Source organism: Oryx dammah, unplaced genomic scaffold, assembly GCF_014754425.2.
Source record: "Oryx dammah isolate SB20612 unplaced genomic scaffold, SCBI_Odam_1.1 HiC_scaffold_25, whole genome shotgun sequence".
In the NCBI taxonomy this organism is placed as follows: Eukaryota; Metazoa; Chordata; class Mammalia; order Artiodactyla; family Bovidae; genus Oryx; species Oryx dammah.
The window spans coordinates 71,713,185-71,733,135 of NW_024070209.1; the positions used below are offsets into that span (position 1 = coordinate 71,713,185).

At 49.7% G+C, this 19,951-nt stretch overlaps 3 protein-coding genes across 5 annotated transcripts; 2 read left to right on the forward strand and 1 right to left on the reverse strand.

Moving 5' to 3' along the window:
• Positions 1–3,542: 3,542 nt before the first annotated feature.
• Positions 3,543–6,007, forward strand: PRR30 (proline rich 30). The gene is made up of 2 exons (XM_040225699.1): positions 3,543–4,724; positions 5,882–6,007. The coding sequence occupies exons 1-2, from the start codon at positions 3,609–3,611 to the stop codon at positions 6,005–6,007; spliced, it is 1,242 nt and encodes a 413-aa protein (XP_040081633.1). The 5' UTR covers positions 3,543–3,608.
• Positions 6,008–6,045: 38 nt separating this feature from the next.
• PREB (prolactin regulatory element binding) lies at positions 6,046–10,174 on the forward strand. 3 transcript variants are annotated; one of them, XM_040224420.1, is made up of 9 exons: positions 6,046–6,419; positions 7,219–7,411; positions 7,601–7,821; positions 8,011–8,091; positions 8,192–8,316; positions 8,523–8,696; positions 8,826–8,898; positions 9,089–9,248; positions 9,425–10,174. In XM_040224420.1, the coding sequence occupies exons 1-9, from the start codon at positions 6,285–6,287 to the stop codon at positions 9,517–9,519; spliced, it is 1,257 nt and encodes a 418-aa protein (XP_040080354.1). In that variant the 5' UTR covers positions 6,046–6,284; the 3' UTR covers positions 9,520–10,174. The 3 variants fall into 3 exon arrangements, with proteins under 3 accessions (XP_040080354.1, XP_040080356.1, XP_040080355.1); XM_040224422.1 differs by lacking the exon at positions 9,089–9,248 and having other exon boundaries at positions 6,059–6,419; positions 9,425–9,478; XM_040224421.1 differs by lacking the exon at positions 8,011–8,091 and having other exon boundaries at positions 6,061–6,419.
• ABHD1 (abhydrolase domain containing 1) lies at positions 10,131–18,759 on the reverse strand. Its single transcript, XM_040224424.1, has 9 exons — positions 17,157–18,759; positions 13,128–13,288; positions 11,844–12,023; positions 11,574–11,619; positions 11,302–11,414; positions 11,008–11,181; positions 10,794–10,842; positions 10,530–10,695; positions 10,131–10,398 (listed from the first exon to the last, which is right to left on the reverse strand). The coding sequence occupies exons 1-9, from the start codon at positions 17,268–17,270 to the stop codon at positions 10,187–10,189; spliced, it is 1,215 nt and encodes a 404-aa protein (XP_040080358.1). The 5' UTR covers positions 17,271–18,759; the 3' UTR covers positions 10,131–10,186.
• Between the last annotated feature and the right edge of the window lie 1,192 nt (positions 18,760–19,951).

Consider the following 19,951-nt stretch of genomic DNA (forward strand, 5'->3'; position numbering starts at 1 on the left):
GGAATACAGGCCTGCCAACATCTTGACTCTAGCCCAGTTAGACTCATGTTGGACTTCTAATCTGTAGGACTATGAGATAATATATTTCTGTTGTTTTTAGAAGCTAAGTATGAGGTGATTTGTTACAGAAACAACAGGAAACTGGAACAATGGTCAACAGAATTTTGACAAGGATACTAAGACAATTCACTGGAGAAAGAATAGACTTTTCAACAGTGTTGGGACAATTCTTTGGCATAAGAATGAAGTTGGGCCCCTACCTTGCAACACATACAAAAATTAACTCAAAGTGGATCAGAGATCTAAATTTAACAGGTAAATCTATAAAAGTCTTAGAAGAAAACAATAAATCTTTGTGACCCTAGGTTAGGCAATGTCTTAGATAAGATACTGAAAGGAAGCAAGAAAAGAAAAAAATAGATAAATTGGACTCTAATTTAAAAGATTTCATGAATCAAAGGAGACCATCAAGAAATTAAAAAGATTATCCAGAGAATAGAAAAAAATATTTGCAAATCATATATCTGATAAGAGGGTTGTATATCCAGATAAGAGACTTCTTTATCCAAAATATATAAAGTGTTAGTCGCTCAGTCACATCTGACTCTCTGCGACCCCTTGGACTGTAGCCTGCCAGGCTCCTCTCCAGGCAAGAATACTAGAATGGGTATCCATTCCCTTAAGAACACTAAAAATTCAACAATAAGAACACAAAAAAACCTAATTAAAATAGAGGCCAAAGATTTGAATAGATACTTCTCTTAAGAAGATAAACAAATAGCCAATAAGCACATAAAAAATGCTCACCATCATTAGTCATTAGTGATACGTAAATCAAAATCCTAATATTATACTACTTCACACCCACTGCTGCTACTGCTGCTGCTAAGTCGCTTCAGTTGTGTCCGACTCTGTTCGACCCCAGAGATGGCAGCCTACCAAGCTCCTCTGTCGCTTGGATTCTCCAGGCAAGAACACTGGAGTGGGTTGCCATTTCCTTCTCCAATGCATGAGAGTCAAAAGTGAAAGTGAAGTTGCTCAGTCGTGTCCAACTTCACAATCCCATGGACTAGGATTGCTAAAACAAAAAAGACAGACAATAGCATGTGTTGGTGAGGATAGGAAAACTTGGAAGCATTGTACCTTGCTGGTGGGATTCAAAAATGGTACAACTAATTTGGAAGATTGTTTGGCAGCTTCTCAAATGTTAAATATAGATTTATCATGTGATTCAGCAATTCTATTTACTGAGATCTACTCAAGATCAATGAAAACATACGTCCATACAAACTTGCACAAGAATTTTCACAGCAGCCTTGCTCATAATTGACAAAAAAAGTAAAACCAACAAAACTGAATGGGAAAACAAAATGTGGTATTTTCATATAATAAAATATTATTTGGCGATGAAAAAGAATAAAGTAACAATACATGCTGCAACATGTAGGAACCTTGAAAACATAATGCCAAGTGAAAGAAGTCAGACACAAAAGGCCACATATTGTATGATTCCACTCATATAAAATGTCTAAAATATGCAAATCCATAGAAACAGAAAGCAGATTTAAGGAACTTGGGGGGAGGGGGAATGAGTGACTGTGGGTATGAAATTTCTTTGAGGGGGATATAAAAATGGTCTAAAATTATATTGTGGTGATAGTTGCACAACCCTGTGTGTATAACAAAAAAACACACTTTAAATGAGTGAATTGTATGGTGTGTGAATTATATCTCAGTAAAGCCATTAAGAAAGTAGATGTAAAAGCATATAAGTAGGATGTCCCTGGCAGTCCAGTGGTTAAGACTTCATGCTTCCAATGCAGAGAACATGGGTTTGATCTCTGGTTGGGGAACTGAGATCCCACATGTCATGTGGCATGGCCTAAAAATTTAACAACAAAAAAAGTGAACAAACAAACAAACAAAAACCCATATAAAGCATATCCAAAGAGAGTAGAACTTAACTGTTCTCATCTCCCCACCAAATATAGATGTAAATAAATGAGGTAAAGGATGTATTCATTAACAGTTGGGAGAATTCCTTTCCTGGTGTATCAAATATCACTATATACACTTAAAATGTATTATAATTTTATTTATGAATTATATTGTGATAAAGCTAAAAATTATAAAACACAACTGATTTTATTTTTTAAAAAAAGCAAACTTATAAGCATATCCAAGGGGGGAAAGGTGTGGACCATGAACCAGTCAGAAAGCAAAAAACAGGAAGTTGAAGGGAGCGCCCAGCCCAGAGAGGCTGTACAGCTGGGGAGAACCCTGGCTGGAGGAGGTGTTGGGAGCTGTAAAGTACAAGCGCAGAGAGCAGAGGTGGGGACTAGGCCCAGGAGAGACTGAATGCCCCAAAGAATTGTGCTTGCTTCAGTTTTGTCAAGAGCCAACCTTCGAATGATCTCTGAGAGAAGGTCCTAGAGCCGTGATGAGGAGAGCCTATGATGTCAGCACCCGGCCTTTGTGACATAAGCACTAGGTGCCAGGGAGAATTGCTCCAGGATATGGGGCTCCCAGCTCCCAAGGAGGGCGGCAACACCGCCCCTTAGACACAGTCTCTGTCTCCCAGAGGCTTTCACCAGCTGGCCCCACTGCTACTGCTGCTACCGAGTGTGAAAAGCCATCTGGGTTGGGGCCAGGCTGAGTCAGAGGACATCAGCGTGAGGGAAGACAGGGATTAGGGCCACCAGAGTGCCACAAAACCAGGATGCTTGCAGAATCTGTGATTTGGATTGAAGAGAACAAAAACCCGTAATAGAAGACCTCCTCCTGGCTGAACAAGGACTGAGGGCAAGACTCAGACCAAAATCTGAGTCAGAGTGAGTTTAGGGTGACAGACGCTGGGGGCAGAGAGGGGCATATCCACCTTTTGTTGACTGTATTTCCCTCTCTCCAAGGTCCTCTCATCGCTGAAGTGCCTTGAGAAACAGCCCAGAGGAACCTTTATTGGTAAGAGTTCCCAGGAACAGAACACCCTCAATTCCTAGTTCCATCTCAGTCTCCATCTCCCAATTTCCCTCTTCTAACTCCGTCCTCTCCACCCTACCCTCCCTTGCATCTCCTCTCCTCCTCCATTCTCACCTTCTCTGGAGCTTTTTGCCAGCTCTTCTGACCCCAGGGGTGATATGGATTTAGGATCGTGGCGAACCAGCCTGTACATAGTACTTAAGCCAGAGCCAGAAATGGACCCAGTCTCCCTGTGTCATGGGCTCTGTTTCCTTCTCTACAGATCCTATGGGCTGTGTCGTCCCCCCTGGCCCACCCAGATAACTGTTGCTGCCCCTCGGCTCCCAAGAGGCAGTTCAGATCCTCTGTGCCCTCCACCCCTCATCAATGGCCGGCTGCAAAGAAGTGAGAGACCACATTTAGAGCCAAGCTCCTGCCCAGACACTCAGAGAACCTGCTGCTCCAGGGCTGGGTGGCTCCTTCGTATGCCACCAAGAGCCACACCAACACCAGGCTGCAGCCACATTCTGTGCACAGAAGGTTTTGATTTCTCAGCCACTTCAGGCTTGAGAGATAACTGGTCTTAACATCTGCCAGGTCTCTCATCTCTGGTCTTGACTCCCCAGTCCCTTCCTGAAGGATTCAAGGCAATGTTGCCTCCAAACAAGGCCCAGGTGTTGCTACAGAACACAGCGTCCCCTGGGCAGCCCCCTCAGGGCCCCTCACAAACTGCAGACTCCCTTTTCTATAACCTACAACCTCAGCCTTGCCAACAATCACTCCGCTCCACCCAGCCATCTTGCTCTCCTCCCCTACAGTCCCATTCTGCGGGCTCCCATCTCTACTCTTCTGACTCAAATTCGGACTTTGTCTTACATCCCTACTCTTCTTCTCTCTCAAATTTCCCCACTTTCTTTCCTCAGAATTGCCTCTCTCTCTCCCCTCCCTGTTCTTCCTCGCCTTCCCACCCGCTATACCCCTCTGCTACCCTCACTCACTCCTCGCCCTCTCAGCCACAGAACTACTCTTTCCCCCGCTCACCTTGCCAGTCGCCTTTCCACCTCGAAGATCTACCTACCTCCACTCTCACGTCCCCGAGCCCCAGCCCACCTTCTCGTGGGGTCCACTCTAACAGCCAGGCATGGCACTCGCATCAGTACAGGAACACCAGGTCCCCTGGGGTGGAGGGGGTATGCGTGGCAAGCGGGAAGGACCCTGCAGAGTTCAAGGACCCAGGAGCCCTGGCCCAAGCCCTGGTGCTCCATCTGGGGCACCATCGTATCGCCCACGACTTGCAGCTACTGCTTTTGCAGCGCCTGTGGCTAGGCCAAACCGACAAGGCCCCTGTCGTGGAGTACCCTGTATGCCTGGAGTGTCTCCAGCTCCGCACCCCTTCTTGCCCCAACCCCAGATACAGGACTGGACCCAGGCTGCTTGCTTTCCCCCAGCTGCTTCCCCGTGCCCAGGGCAAGAAATCCGGACCGCTCCGCATGGGCATTGGCTTTGGCCTCCGCCTGCCTCAGGGCCAGGCCAAGGCTCTGCATCTGCTGTCAAAAAGAAGGCCGGAGGAAGCAGGGCCTCAGGCCAAGGCTGCTCAGGCCAGTGGGTGTCAAGCCCGGGTAGCTCAAGCCCCAGCAGCTCTGGCCCAGGCAGATCTAGAGCCAGGCACCTTCTCCCAGAACGGGAGCCTCAGGTCTGTAGGCCGCCAGTCACTAAACTCCACAAGCCATTCAGGGTCTCTAACTCAGGCACCAAAACAGGCTACGGTCCACTCGAAGCCCAGGCCTTCCTCTGTCCCAAAGAGACCTGCCTCTCCAGGGCCCACTCCCCAAAAGTCACCACTCTAGTTCCAGAGCCACGGAGGCCCCCTGGAGCACCTCCTCTGAATCCCTCCAGCCCTGCCCGGCCCCAGACCTCAGGGAGCCCCCAAGACACTCTGAAGGGCTGGCTGGCTGGAGGTCAGGTGTGTTCTCCAGTCCTGAATCCTGGGAGCCCCTTGTGGAGTCTGCTTTCTCCTGGCTGAAGAGGACCAAGGGCATCTCAGGCCCCACTCAGCCTTGTGTGTATCCAATTAAAAAAAAAAAAAAAAAAAAAGCCTGACCTGCAAAACTTGTGTTTGCGTCTTGCTGAGCAGATATTGTGGGTGGCTGTACCTTCAGGGTGACCAGAACCCAACAAGGGGTGCAGGAGAGTCAAAGTTAACAGAATGGTCAAGGAGAGTGCATGCAGTATATCTGAAGAGGTCAACGGACCCACAAGACCTGAGAACTGAGAGGTGCAGAAGGCTCTGCCAGGCCCTTCAAACATTTAACTCAATTTGGTGGGACAGTTAATTGGCATCCCCAGAGATGAAGCCACTGGGCCTCAGCACCTCAGAGTAACAAAAACTCATGCTGATGTTGCCAGGGGAGCAGCAGGAAGTGTTTCCTTGAAGGGAAGGGTTCACTGCAGAGAAACAGGGGATCCCCACATTGGATGGAGATCAAAAACCCAAAGGCCCTCTCAGGAGGATGGGGGCTAGGCAGAGACCTTCAACTGCCTGGGGGCCAACTTGCCTATCTACCCATGAACCCTGAGGTGCCTGGACTGGATGGGGGGCATAGAGAATGGCCAGCCCCAACCTCTGCAAACTTCGGAGGATTGGTGTTCATTGTAAAGAGTAGCTTCCTCATACTAGGAAGCAGTGGCATCGGGATTTGAAGCCAAGTTTCTTTTCAAGTCCACCCTGCCTCCGTTTAAGAGGCAAGAGAGCCAGGAGTGTGACCTTGGATGAATCACTTTGTCTCGGGGCGGGGCGGTAAACGTAACGGCTACTGCTTGACGAGTCTGCAAGTCACTCTTGAAGTGTGGACAGCCCTGATCCGAGGATTTATTAAAGGCTTATTAATCTCCCTTAATCTTTTTGGCCTGCCCCCGCCCCAAGCCAGACGTTTCCGTGAAGTGGCCGCCCGCCTCCACCGCCCCGCAGAAACATGGCGTAGTCTGCCATCATCTGAAAGCGGAGAACGGAATTCATACACCCCTGTTCCGCCAGCCACAGGCTGGCTAGTGCTGACGCGTATCGGCCGCTCTGCGCCTGCGCGAGGAGAGCGGGCTTGGTGCGCCTGCGCGCTGCGCGTCTGCGAGACCGGGTTAGACGGCCCCAGGCAGTGTTAGGGTTACTTACGGTGTGGTTAGAGTTTCGGCAGCTCGGCTGGTGAGAAGGGTCTGGAGTCTTCCCGGCAGCGACCGGACCAAGGTCCACAGCGGCCGGGACAGCAGTCGAAGGCCGGGCGCGGCATGTCCCGGGGACCTCGGCGCCGACAGTGAAGCGCGCGGCGAGCGGGATGGGTCGGCGCCGGACGCCAGAGCTGTACCGGGCCCCGTTCCCGTTGTACGCGCTTCGGGTCGACCCCAGCGCGGGGCTGCTCATAGCTGCGGGCGGAGGAGGTGCCGCCAAGACCGGCATAAAGAATGGCGTGGTGAGTATACAGGCCCGCTGGGGCCGGGTCTCACAGCGGGCTGAGAGCGATTCCCGGAGGTCTGGGAGCGGGCCGCACCCCTGCTTCGGACCCTGCCCCTCCCGGGTGGGAGCCGCGGCGTGCCGGGCGTCCTGGCGCGAATTTGTCTTGAACCATTCACTGGTGAATTGAGAGGCTCCTAAAGTAAGTGAAAACTGCACACAGCGCTGCCTAGGCAGGAACGCTTCAATTCGAGCTCAGGAATCAACTCCAGGGATCGTAACCTGGCTTTCTTGGGGAGGCTACATGAGACTTGTCTGTCTGCCCACTGGTAGCGGCGAGAGTGAAATACAAGCTAGGATTCTTAACTCTCTTGAGAGTTATCATGTTGTTCTGCAGACTAGACGTGATAAATCCCAGCCTTGCTTGCTGTACGCAAGAAAGTGAAAGAAAGTGAAAGTGATAGTCGCTCAGTCGTGTCCGACTCTGCTACTCCATGGACTGTAGACCGACAGGCTTCTCTTTCCATGGAATTCTTCAGGCAAAAATACTGGAGAGGGTAGCCATTCCCTTCTCCAGGAGATCTTCTCAACCCAGGGATCAAACCTGGGTCTCCTACATTGCAGTAGATTCTTTACCGTCTGAGCCACCAGCGAAGACCAGTACACATGAGTGAGGCTCAAAAAAGAAAAAAGTTTGGAAAAAGTCTTTAAACTAGAAAATGCAGGTAGCAGAGGGGGTGGGGCTTCAGACTACAGGATGTAAGTTTGCCCTTGAGGGGCTCTCTGAACCTTGCTTGTCCTGGTTCCCTCTCCCACAGCACTTTCTGCAGCTGGAGCAGATTAATGGGCGCCTCAGCGCCTCTTTACTACACTCTCATGACACAGAGACACGGGCCACCATGAACTTGGCCCTGGCTGGTAACATCCTTGCTGCAGGGCAGGATGCCCACTGTCAGCTCCTGCGCTTCCAGATCCATCAGCAGAAGGGCAAAAACAAGGCAGAGAAGGCAGGTGAGAGCCTCCCCGCTAGCTTTGGGCAAAGGGTTAAATTAGTGAATTCTTGCTCATCTCTTGGTCTCTGAAGAAGTGGGGCTGGAGGTGGGATTATGGTAGCAAGAGAGAAGCTGATGTTCACCACAGGAAAGGGCCAGTAGGACTTATTCTAGAAGCCTGGAACCTGGCAGGCTCTTTGTGTTGCAGGTTCCAAGGAGCAGGGGCCTCGACAAAGGAAAGGGGCAGCCCCAGCAGAGAAGAAGTCTGGCGCTGAAACCCACCAGGAGGGGGTGGAATTCAGCGTAGAGAATTTGCACGAAGTGCAGACAGACTTCAGCCGTGATCCATTGCAGAAAGTTGTGTGCTTCAACCATGATAATACCTTGCTTGCCACTGGAGGGACAGATGGCTGCGTTCGTGTCTGGAAGGTGTGGTTTGGGGAGGTAGAGGATGAGTGTCAGTAACAGCAAGGCCAGAATTGTGAGAAACTGAACCTGGGTCCTGGGAAACTTGTGAGTAAAGCCTACACTGAGTGGCTATTAGTAGAGAAGAGGAGTGGGTATCATTTGCACTCTTACCGGGTACCTAGGCTGACTGTGGTGGTGGTTTGGCTGCAGGTACCCACCTTAGAGAAGGTTCTGGAGTTCAAAGCCCATGAAGGGGAGATTGAAGACCTAGCTCTGGGGCCTGATGGCAAGGTGAGGAGGTGAGAGGGTGGAGAAAGTAGGTGATGATGCTGCTTGTCCAGTGAGTGGATCCCCCTAACTGTCCATCCTTGGAATCTTGATCCCTGACTAGTTGGTAACTGTGGGCTGGGACCTTAAGGCCTCCGTGTGGCAGAAGGATCAGCTGGTGACACAGCTGCACTGGCAAGAGAACGGACCCACGTTTTCTAACACGCCTTATCGCTACCAGGCCTGCAGGTGTGAAGACCCCAGAGGGTGGCTGAAAGAGGCACAGCCTAGATGTGGTGGGGGAATGGGAAAAGCATCAGGGGGAAGCTGGTGGGGAGGGGATCGGAGCCTTGTTGGGTGTTACCCCAGACCTAACCAGGGTACGGGAGGGCACAGACCTCTGAGGAGGGCTGGGCAGGCCCTGGGAGCTGAACAGCCTCTTGCTGGGCCCCCAGGTTTGGGCAGGTTCCAGACCAGCCTGCCGGTCTGCGACTCTTCACGGTACAGATTCCCCACAAGCGTCTGCGCCAGCCCCCGCCCTGCTACCTCACAGCCTGGGATGCCTCCACATTCCTGCCCCTTCGGACCAGGCCCTGCGGCCATGAAGTCATCTCCTGCCTTAGCGTCAGGTATGAGACACAGGTGGCTTGGCTGGGTGTCAGGGTGCCGGGGCAGCCCGGGGAGACATGCTGCCCACATCCCTGGGGGCTGTTGGTGCTGCACAGGATTCCAGGACAGTGAGCGTTTTTTTGTTGCAGTGAATCGGGCACTTTTCTGGGCCTGGGCACGGTCACTGGCTCTGTTGCCATCTACATAGCTTTCTCGCTCCAGGTAATGGATGGACCTGGGCACAGCCCTGAGGGCTCTCTGGGGTAGAGATTCTAGGCCTCCTTTTTCACTGAGTGTGCACGAAGGTGTAGGGCCCAGCCTGTAGAGGGAAAGTCTGGGGGCAGAGGGTGTGTTTTCCAGAAGGAATCTTCCAAACTGGGCTTTCCCTCACTAGCTTTCCTCTTGTCCCCAGCGTCTATACTATGTGAAGGAGGCCCATGGCATTGTGGTGACAGATGTGGCCTTTCTGCCTGAGAAAGGTCGTGGTCCAGAGCTCCTTGGGTCCCACGAAACTGCTCTGTTCTCTGTGGCTGTGGATAGTCGTTGCCAGCTGCACCTGCTGCCCTCACGACGTGAGTCCCTGAGGTGGGGTGGGGGTACCACTCCCCCTTTAGCTGGAGCAGAAACTTGCCCCTCGGAGAACAGGATGCTTGTCTATAGTCACCTGTCCCCTCCTTGAATGGTTCTGTTCTCCGGGCTGCAATGCCACTCCTTTGCCTTCTGAATTCTTCCCTTCTTCCTCCTGCAGGAAGTGCTCCTGTGTGGCTACTGTTGCTGCTGTGTGTTGGGCTTATTGTTATGACCATCCTGCTGCTCCAGAGTGCCTTTCCAGGTTTTCTTTAGCCTCCCTACTCCCAGGGAACCAGGGGCCTGGACACTGCCACCTTCTAGACCAGAACAGGGGCCTGGATCCCACTGCTCACTCCACCTCGGTCCACAGCTGAGGTTGCCATGGATAAGACTGATGGGCAGTGCCTGCCCTTCCCATTTAAAGCCTGGCTCTGGCCCTGTGCAACCCTGAGTCCTGGGAACCTTGCGTTCATCATCTGTGGATCCGCCAAGGACAGTGGTGTCTGAGGGCCAGGCCATACCACTTGCCTCCTTCCCTCTGTCTACCAGGGGCTCCAGAGTTGAGCTTGAACTTTTTCTCCAGAAATATGTGAAGATGCCCAAGAACTTGGAGGCACTGCTGTGCTGTCCTTCCTGCAGAAACAATCATTTTCTCCTCGTACCCGACAGCCTTGTGGCCAGTTGCTCTTCACATAAGCCCATGGAATTTGCTGGGGGCCTGCACTGACCTGGGACTTGCTATTAGGGAAGGAAGGAGCAGAATGAAGATCCAGGCAGTAATCTTTGGGTTCCACTGGGTAGCTCCAAGCCCACCAGGCCATATGCAGTAAGTTCCTAGAGAGTCTGCCCTGGCCTTGAGGAAAGGGAAAAGGAACTTCAGCCCATTTGGCAGAAAAAGTTGATATTTAATAAACAAGGAAAGACTGAACTAAGACTCCTGTCAGCTCTTGCCTGCCTCTGAAGGGGTAGGTGACCGGGGTCCCGGCAACTCCGCCGGGTGCTGGAAGATGGCTTTGGCGTACTGATGCAGGAGGCGGCTCATGTAGCAGTGCTGCCAGGGAAACAGTCCTTCCAGGAAGCCGATGTGGCCGCCCCGGGCCGTGACTAGCAGTGCGACATGGAGAGAGTATTGGGCAGCCTGTAGGGGAAGAGCTGGGGCAAGGGGAGTTGGAGAGGGGGTTAGGAGCCCTGGCCTCTGCCGAGAGTCCAGGCGCTCTCCACTTGCACCTCACACACGGCCCATTTCCCCTGGGGCCTAAAGCATCTGGATCCCTGGTGCTCACCGTCCACGGGGGAGAAAGGGTCGTCAGCTGCGTTGAGACAGAGCACAGGGATCTGGATGGTGTTGACCTTGGTTCTTGGACTGGCTGCTCGGTAGTAGGCAGCACAGTCTTGATAGCCAAAGACCACAGCTGTGTAGCGCTCATCAAATTGGCGGATGGTGCGGGCCTGCAGGTGGTGGAAGGCGGGATAGGCTAGGATGAGAACAAGGGAATAAGATGTGGGAACAACAATACAGGACAGAGGGGAGAGCTGGAAGACTACACCTGCAGGACAAAGTCGACATTCACCACGTTTTCCATCACTTTTCTGTTTCTGCAAAAGAACAGAGGTTTGGCTCTGCACCTGGACCCCACCCCGAGCCACCCTCAGTCTTATCTCGATGGAGAAAAGTACACAGAGCTGACCCGAGCACCGGGAGGGCCTGGCATATGCCGTCCTACCCTGTTCTCTGCCCTTTGCTCTTCGTCGGGACCCTACCGGTTCACGACTTGACAGAGCCCAGCAGTGAGGCGGTGATTGAAGAGCAGTGAGTTCAGGGGGGTCTCCAGGGAGCGAGTGGTCTCAAAGGAGTCCCAGCATGCAGACAGAGTCAGTGCTGCCACCAGGCCTGCTGCCCGTCCCGTTCGAACCAGGTGATTCAGCACTAATATCCTGCAGGGTTGGACCAGGCCGTGAAAAAAGGGTTTGCCTTTTGGGGAGTCAGGACTGGAGATGGGGAGAGGATAGGGAGAAGGAAGACTGGGCCTTTGGGTTAAGTGAGACAGTCTTTACCCTCCGAGAGAGATGCCCACAGCCAGCAGTGGGGCTTGGGGGTAGCGACTCTTTATGTGGTTGATGACTGTCACCAGATCTTCAGTGTTGCTGGCACAGAAGGCCCTATGGGTCTGAGGCAAACCGGATCATTGGGTAGAGAGGGGGGCCTTGGCCAGAAGGCAGAAAAATGAAAGGACTCAAGAAATGGAAGACAGGTAGGTAGAGGTGCAGGACCCAGGATATCCGAAGGGAGTGGAGTGAAGGACCACTAGAGGAAGGAGGGTACTCACCAGTAGTTCTTCCCCACGGCAGCCCCGGTTATTAAATACAACAGCCCTGTGGCACACACAGGTACATGTTAGCCAGACCCTCCCTACAGGCTCTTTTCCCCTCTTGGTAGCTTTCAGAAGGGCCTCAGTCATAAGGTGCCCTTCATATGGCACCTTCTCCCCAGAGCTAGCAGGGTCTGAATTGACACCACCCCCATCCCACCCCACCACACACACACAATTACAAGTTATCAGACATCACCCAATTCTCTGGGCTGTTCCCATCCTTACCTGTAGCCATCCTTCAAAGCTTGATCAACTAGGTGCAAGATATATGTCTCCTGACTACTGCCTGTGATGCCAGGAAGCAGTAATACAGTGGGCTGGGTGCTAGGGTCGGGGTACTGACTGTTAGACTGGCTGGCCCAGTCTAGGAGGATCTGGCCTCCATCTGGGGTTTCCAGAACTTCACTGTGGTTTTGGAGGAAAAGGCACACAAACTATTAGGATTAGGAACTCCATGTACTTCAAAAGATTTTATACCTTCCTCTCCCTCCCCAATCAACTCCCACAATTTCTCATCATTTGAGGGCACGTGTTGCGCAAAACCTGAAGATCATAACAAGGTATAATGGGGACATAAAAGATTGAATATTAAATTACCTCATGGTTGTACATACTGCTACTTAGTAGTTTGTCACTCAGTCGTGTCCGACTCTTTACGACCCCATGGACTGTAGCCTACCAGGCTCCTCCCTCCATGGGATTCTCCAGGCAAGAGTACTAGAGTGGGTTGCCATTTCCTTCTCCAGGGGATCTTCCTGACCCAGGGATCAAACCCGGGTCTCCTGCATTGCAGGTAGATGCTTTAACCTCTGAGCCGCCAGGGAAGCCCATACTGCTACTGCTGCTGCTAAGTCACTTCAGTTGTGTCCGACTCTGTGCGACCCCACAGACAGCAGCCCACCAGGCTCCCCTGTCCCTGGGATTCTCCAGGCAAGAACACTGGAGTGGGTTGCCATTTCCTTCTCCAACGCATGAAAGTGAAGTCGCTCAGTCGTGTCCAACTTCACAACCCCATGGACTGCAGCCTACCAGGCTCCTCCGTCCATGGGATTTTCCAGGCAAGAGTACTGGAGTGGGGTGCCGTTGCCTTCTCCGATGGTTGTACATAAGCCGTTCCATATAGCCACCCTGTTTACCCTCAGCACACTGAGGTAGATGGAGTGAAGGTTGCCTCCATTTTAAAAGAGGTAGATGGGGGACTTTGCTGGTGGTCCAGTGGTTAAGAATCCACCTTCCAGTGCAGAGGATGTAGATTCGATCCCGGAAAGGGGAACTAAGATCCCACACATCATGAAACAGCTAAGCCTCCGTGCCACAACTACTGAAGCCCGTGTACTCTGGAGCCTGCAGGCCACAACCTGAGCTTGCCTGGCACAACTGGGGAGTTCGTGTGCCGCAACAAAAGATCCCGAGTGCCACAATTAAGACCTGACGCAGCCAAATAATTTTATTCCCTATAAAGATTTCCTTATATTTGCAGCTTCCTGTTCACCCCCATCTTTCTCTTACCTCGAGTAAGGGACTATCGGCCGGGACTGCAGTAAGACTCTGAAGATGGTTTGTAGCCGCCCCTCAAAACACCAGAGCGTAGGATAGAAAGTCTCCAGTGTGACTGGACAGTGTTGCTCCAGGAAGGCCAGAAATCGGGACCCAGTCACCAGCTGTGGCCTCTGTAACCACACAACACCATCAGCCTCACTCCCCTGATATTTGCAGCAAGCCAGTGAGGTGCCCAACACCAGAGAGACCTCTTCCCAGAGGGCAGCCTGGAGGGCACTGCCTCATCTGGGGGTGAGGAATCAAGCATACCTCAATCTGGAGTCCCACTAGAGCCCCGGAACTCCAGACCTAGAGTGTCACCTCACCAGAACTGACCCTGAACCAACTTCCACACTCAGCCTATCCATGCCCCAAACCCACTTTGGAGATAGCAACTAATATAAGTTACCCAGCTGATCTCCTGCAGGAAAGGTTGGGTCCTAAGCAGAAGCTGAAGAAATGCAGCACCATTCAACCTGTGACTTCTGCCTTGCAGTTGAATTCCCCTCACTGTCATCTCAAAACCATCTCTGACCACACTGGCTCCTGATTTTAGCACGCCATTGTCACATGTTCCCATCTCTTACTGTGCGTGCTTGCAACGGAAGGGCTTCTTTTTACCACAACACCTCGTTTTCTTACTTAGCCCCTGCTGTTCACTGTACTCTAATGGAAGAATAGTCCCAGTGTAAAAGATTTTCTCTTCCTTCCTACCAGCCAGGGGGAAGGTAACAGGGATAGGATGAGGGGGCAGATGAGGTCAGTTGGCGCCTAGCCCTAACTTTCAACCCCTTTGCTTGATGGTTCTGGATATACATCAAGTAAATGAGAGGGCCTTGTCATATAGAAGGCTTGTAATTGGGGAGTATACTGTACAAAGACAAAAGGTCTCAGAATCAAAAAACAGAAATGGCATTTCTGTTGCAGGCCTGAGGGGACCTGAGGACCAGACTCCTGTCTCTTCCTGTAGTCAAAAGGGGCTAAGTAAGTGATGAACTCGAGAGGCCAGGTTGGTAGTATGACTGTTGTGACTCATACCTTGGTTCTTAAGCCCTGGAATAATAACATCTGTGATTCACTATATGCTATTTGCTAGCACTAGGCTAAACCCAACCTTACTATAAATGAAGAAACTATGACAAAGATTAAGTTGTTTGCCCAGAGTCACACAGCAAGCAAAGGCAAAGTGGAGTTAATAATGATATTAGGCAAAACATTCTCTGGCATAAATCATACCAATATTTTCTCAGGTCAATCACCCAAGGCAATAGAAATAAAAACAAAAAGAAGCAAATAGGACTTGATCAAGCTTACACCCTTTTGCACAGCAAAGGAAACCATAAACAAAATGAAAAATCAACCTATAGAATGAGAAAAACATTTGGCAAAGAATGCAACCAACAAGGGCTTAATTTCTAAAATATACAAACAGTTCATACAACTCAGCAACAACAAAAATAGACAACCCAATCAAAACATGGGCAGACAGGCCATTTAAATAGACATGTCTCTAAAGAAGAAATGCAAACGGCTAGTAGGCACATGAAAAGATGCTCAGCATGTCTAATAGAGAAATGCAAATCAAAACTACAGTGAGGTATAGTGAACTACTACCAATCAAAATGACCATCATTAAATGCTCTATGAATAATAAATGCTGACAAGGATGTGGAAAAAAGGGAACCCTCCTACACTGTTGGTGGGAATGTAAGTTGGTACAGTCACTATGGAAAACAGTGTGGAGGTTCCACAGAAAACTGAATCTAGGATCACTGTATGATCCAGCAATTCCAGTCCTGGGCATACAGCCACACAAAGTTCAATTCAAAAAGATATGTTCTATGTTCATATGTTCATAGCAGCACTATTCATAATAGCCAAGATATAGAAACAAACTAAATGTCCATTGACAGATGGATAAAAAAGATATGGTACCTATATACAATGGAATACTACTAAGCCATAAAAACCCAGGAAATAATGCCATTTGCAGCAACAAGGATGCAACTACAGATTATCATACTGAGTGAAGTACGTCAGAAAGAGAAAGGCAAATACCACGTGATATCACTTATATGTGAAATCTGAAATATGACACAAACAAACCTATCTTCAAAACAGAAACAGACTCATGGACATAAAGAAGAGATTTGTGGTCACCAAGAGGGAGGGGGCTGAGGGAGGGTTGGAGTGGGAGGTTGGGTTAGCAAAAGTAAGCTTTTATATATAGAATGGATACACAACAAGATCCTACTGGATAGCACGGAGAACTATATTCAATATCCTATGGTAAACCATAATGGAAAAGAATATTTTAAAAAAGAATATATATATATTATATAACTGAATCACTTTTCTGTACAGCAGAAACTAAGACAACAAAGTAAATCAACTATACTTCAATTTAAAAATGTAAAAAATATATATTATTTCTAATACTAGTAAGATTTGTTGAGTGCTCCTTATGTGCCAGATACTGTGCTAAGCACTGTACATGATTATATCCTGGAACCTTCACAACAGCTGTTTGAGATATCTTTGAAAATCCACGCCTCACAATACCCTATAAAGCTTACCTATGATTGCCCTGTGGAAACGTGTATGAATATGTGTCACAGGGCACAAAATGTGCCAAGGCTAGTTAGTGGTAGAGCTGGGAATTGAAACCCAAGTCTGTCTGACTCAAGAGCTTGGGCTCTTAATCATTTTACTATATTATCTCCTAGTTGCCAAGATTTTGAGTTATCAATCTATTAAATATTTGGCCAGTCACCTCAGAGGTGTAGAACAAAGTGCTAATAAAATCACAGGTTTGATGTAAGTTTCATTTTAACTCTAGTAAAGTGTTTCCTGACTTATCCCTGAGAATTAATGAATAAAATGCCATTAATCACTGTTGGTGAATCAATACCAATCCATTGCCAAGTTGGACAGTCCGAACAGCATGTCCTCAGAGCCTCCAGAATGGCACTTGCGCTGGATTTTAACCAGGATTTGGAACTCACAGAAGGGCTTGTAGTATATAGTGGCAGAGGTCTCTGATTTCTCTGTGGGTGGTTGCAAACAATGGAAAGTGTTTAGTTAAGGACAACTCTGTTCTGAAATAACTGACTTTTCAAATCAGACATGTAAGGTAAGGTTTATAGGGTATTGTAAAGTTTGGATTTTTAAAAATTGCTTTTATTAAGGCAGAAGTATTTTATAAACAATACATAGGATGTATAAAGCTCTGCAAATATAGGAAAATTTAGGTAACATTAAATTTCCCTATAGATCTTTTTAAAGGGCTTCAATCAATAAGTTTCTTGTTAGACTCAGCTACTTTGAGTTTAATGAAAATTAAAAGATTTTGAATGGGGGGATATGCAAATTTCAGTGAGAATAAACTCTCCAAGTTCATTAAAATCATCCTCTTCAGATTTTTCCATTGCACTATACATGGAGAGCCTAAAACTTAAAACAGGGCTCAATGAGCAAGGACAGTTAGGGTATTCCTAAGATAGGCAGGAACCCTTCCCAGACCTTAAGAGAAGCAAGGTCTTACTGATGGGGTGATGTTGGGAGTTACCACCCCACAGACTGGTTTCTTCATTCAGTGCAACTAACGAGGAAGTCAGCTAGACTGCCTAAAAAGAAAACCACAGCGTATCTCTCTGTCACCTCAAGATACCTCCCACCCCGCCTTTCCGCAAGCTTTGGTCCACATAAGCAACAGCATCCTTCCGATGCCTGAGAGGCCCAGCGGGTATAGGGAGTACGCGGAGAATGCAGAGAATCTAGGCAGACAAAGAATCAACTCTCTTTTCGGTGTTAATAGCAAAGCTGAGCCTGGCTGGAGCGCAGGGCAGGAGTAGTGGTGGGGTTGTGGCGTCAAAATTTCACCTGGACCTGGACAGCCAACCAAGCCAGCTCCCACAAAGGGCTCGAGCCCCGATTGGAAGTGGCCCCTGAACTTCAGTAACCTAAACCCGCCGGCGAGAGCTCTGGACCCGCACCCACCTGGGGCACCCATGTCCAGTAGTAGCCCAAGTAGAGGGCAGCGCCAAGTCCCAAAAGCAGAGAGAAGGACTCTGTCCAGGTGTCATCCTGGGGGCTTTGAGAGGAGCTCAGCATTTTGTGTTGCCGAGTTTCGATTCCCACGTTCTTGACGGGATCCGGAGCTTGAACTTCGATTAATGGGCCCGCAGGTGCGCGCTGGGCCCCGCCCGTTACACGCCATTGGACGGCCTGTGCAAGTTCGGCCTCCACCGCCTGGCGGTTCGGGGATGTGGGCCCCGCCCACCGGCGGCGCGCGTGGCGAGGGGCGGTGCTAGGGCGCCGAGTAGGTGGGCGGGCCGTGCCGGCCACTCTGCGTGGAGCTGACCCGAGTGACCTGCGAGTGGTTTACTGCTTGCGGCCCTGGTCTCGCGCCTCTGCGCCTCTTCCTTCCGCTTCACGGTCCCCTGCCGTGCAGCCTCTTGTGAGGACTAGCGACCTCGCCTACAGTCGCCATCTTAGTGAGGGGCAGCTCCAGTTTCTTTTTCCTCAAACCCTGCCCTGGCGGCGCGGCGAGGCTGGCAGCCTGGCTAGAGTCCCCCAGCCATTCATCAGTCACACACAAAGGGCACAGCCACTCGTGTGGTAACAGCCTTCCAGTCCCAGGGTCCAACCGTTCACAGTGGTCCTCGCACTAGGACACATTCACACTGTGACACAGACGGTGTCACTTAGGGTTCAGCTACTGAATGAGCGGCGTTTCACACGGTGTCACATTCACACGGGTTAAAGCCACGCATAGTGTCACTCTATGCTGTCCGCACGTAAAGTAGATATTCACTCATCACGCTACCAGCTTGGGATGCTGTTCCTGTCTTCACTGGGAGATGGAAACAAGTCAGTAATCTACTAGAACAATGACTCTCAATCCTGACTGAATTGGAATTGTGTGTGTTTCTAACACTAGAAGTGCCCAGGCCCCACCTCCTGATATGGTTGGTCTGGAGAGGAGCCTAGGTATTAATATAACTTACAGGTTTTCTGGAAGACTCTTAATGTGTAGTCAGGGTTGAACCCCTGCAATAGGGTATGGTGCTAGATAAGGGAAGTACTAGCTGCTGTGGGAGCCCTGGGGAAGGTGCCCAGACTCCATGGATCTGAGAAAGCATACCTAGATGTTAAATGACAATACATTTAAGGTGAAATTTAAAATTTTTTTTTTAAAAAAAGGAGTTTCCAAGGCAAGGTGGAAGAGGGGACAGAGTAGTTGTTCCAAAAGAGGGAACAGCACAAACAAAAGCCTGGATGTGAGGCTTCTGAAAGGAACCAAAAGAAACTGGGTGTTGCTGGAGCATATGAGATGGTCAGGAATCTGGTGTGGCCAGTTGCATAAAGGATGCTAGAGCTTATCCCATGGGTGGAGGGAAGCCATCCAAGAGTTTTAGTGGGTGACTTGATTGGGCTTCCCATGTGGTGCTAGTGGTAAAGAACCTGTCTGCCAATGCAGGAGACATAAGAGATGCAGGTTCGATCCCTGGGTGGGGAAGATCCCCCGGAGAAGGAAATGGCAACCCATTCCAGTATTCTAACCTGGAGAATCCCATGGACAGAGGAACCTGGCAGGCTACAGTCTAGGGTCATGAGCTAAAGCGACTTAGCATGCAAGGGTGACATGATCAGAGTTATGTTTTAGAAGAAATATTCAGGCTACTTGGAGAATGGACTGGAGGGGGATGAGAATGGAAGGAGGTCAGTTAGAGGCTGTTAACAGAACTTTGGCATGGAGCGTGGCTGCCTGGCCTGTGAAGATTATTAAGATAGGAGGCAGATTTGATAGGACTTGGTAGTAGGTTGGAGGTCGGGGCAGAAGGAGGAATCATGAATGACCCCCAGTTTTCTGACTATGTAGATTCAGGGATGCGTATGGGACTTGACCCTGGGATAGGGAAATGGGGAGAGGGGAAGTTTTGAGGAGGAAGATGGTGTATTCTGACTCAGACACATAGAGGCTGGGGTGCTGATAGGTGTTCTAATTGTGTTTTCTTAGATTCTGAAGTTGTTTATTTGGCATCAATTAATCACAAGGCCAAACTAACAGCCAGAGTTGTTCACCTCCCTTCTGCAATCCAGAGGCTATCCTCTGGGATTTCCCTGGTGGCCCAGTGTTAAGGCTCCCAAGTTAGCGTTGCAGGGGGCGAGAGGTTGATCCCTGGTTGGGGAACTAAGATCCTGCATGCTACACGGTGCAACCAAAAGATTAAAAAAAAAAATTCCTAGAGGCCATACTCTGAACCACTTCCTTTATCCAACTCTCACACACCAAACCAATAGTCTCCCTTTCCTAAATCAACCCAGGACGAGAGACTCATCAACTAGGGACAGCCTCTGTGCCCACAAAGCCCTCTGAAGTTTTTCAAGCTAGTCAACCCTAAACTGTTCACCCTGCCCTGTCTTGCTTTTCTAGCTTAATAAAGGCTGTGCCCTGTGCCTTCCCCTTGCTCCTTTCTGCCTCTGACCTACACTGGTGCTTCCCTCTGTGGTCCTGTTTGGTAAGCTGTGCCTCTTCCTCTTAAGGGAACTGTAACATTAAACTTCTCTTTCATTGGCATTGACCTCTCTGTGCTGTCATTCAGTCACCTTTAAAACTTAAAATCTGGCACAAGTCAGTGGGCTGTTCAGCTCCAGAAGTGTTCTGGGGCTAAAAGATTGTATTTGAGTTATGGTAGTTATCAGCATTCAGATGATACATTAACTTGTAGGATTGCCATAACAAAGTGCTGCAAACTGGTATCTTGAAAAACAGAAATGTTTTGTCTCAC

Excerpts from the sequence above, each read along its gene's own strand:
- ABHD1 (XM_040224424.1), bottom strand. The coding sequence starts at position 17,270 with ATGCTGAGCTCCTCTCAAAGCCCCCAGGATGACACCTGGACAGAGTCC. Across the intron at positions 13,289-17,156 it reads ACTGGACATGGGTGCCCCAG|AGGCCACAGCTGGTGACTGG; the intron begins GTGGGTGCGGGT and ends GTGTGGTTACAG. Across the intron at positions 10,399-10,529 it reads CCCTTTCTCCCCCGTGGACG|CTCTTCCCCTACAGGCTGCC; the intron begins GTGAGCACCAGG and ends CCCTTGCCCCAG.
- PREB (XM_040224420.1), top strand. The coding sequence starts at position 6,285 with ATGGGTCGGCGCCGGACGCCAGAGCTGTACCGGGCCCCGTTCCCGTTG. Across the intron at positions 6,420-7,218 it reads CCGGCATAAAGAATGGCGTG|CACTTTCTGCAGCTGGAGCA; the intron begins GTGAGTATACAG and ends CCTCTCCCACAG. Across the intron at positions 7,822-8,010 it reads GCTGCGTTCGTGTCTGGAAG|GTACCCACCTTAGAGAAGGT; the intron begins GTGTGGTTTGGG and ends GTTTGGCTGCAG.
- PRR30 (XM_040225699.1), top strand. The coding sequence starts at position 3,609 with ATGTTGCCTCCAAACAAGGCCCAGGTGTTGCTACAGAACACAGCGTCC. Across the intron at positions 4,725-5,881 it reads AGGCACCAAAACAGGCTACG|CCAGACGTTTCCGTGAAGTG; the intron begins GTCCACTCGAAG and ends CCCCGCCCCAAG.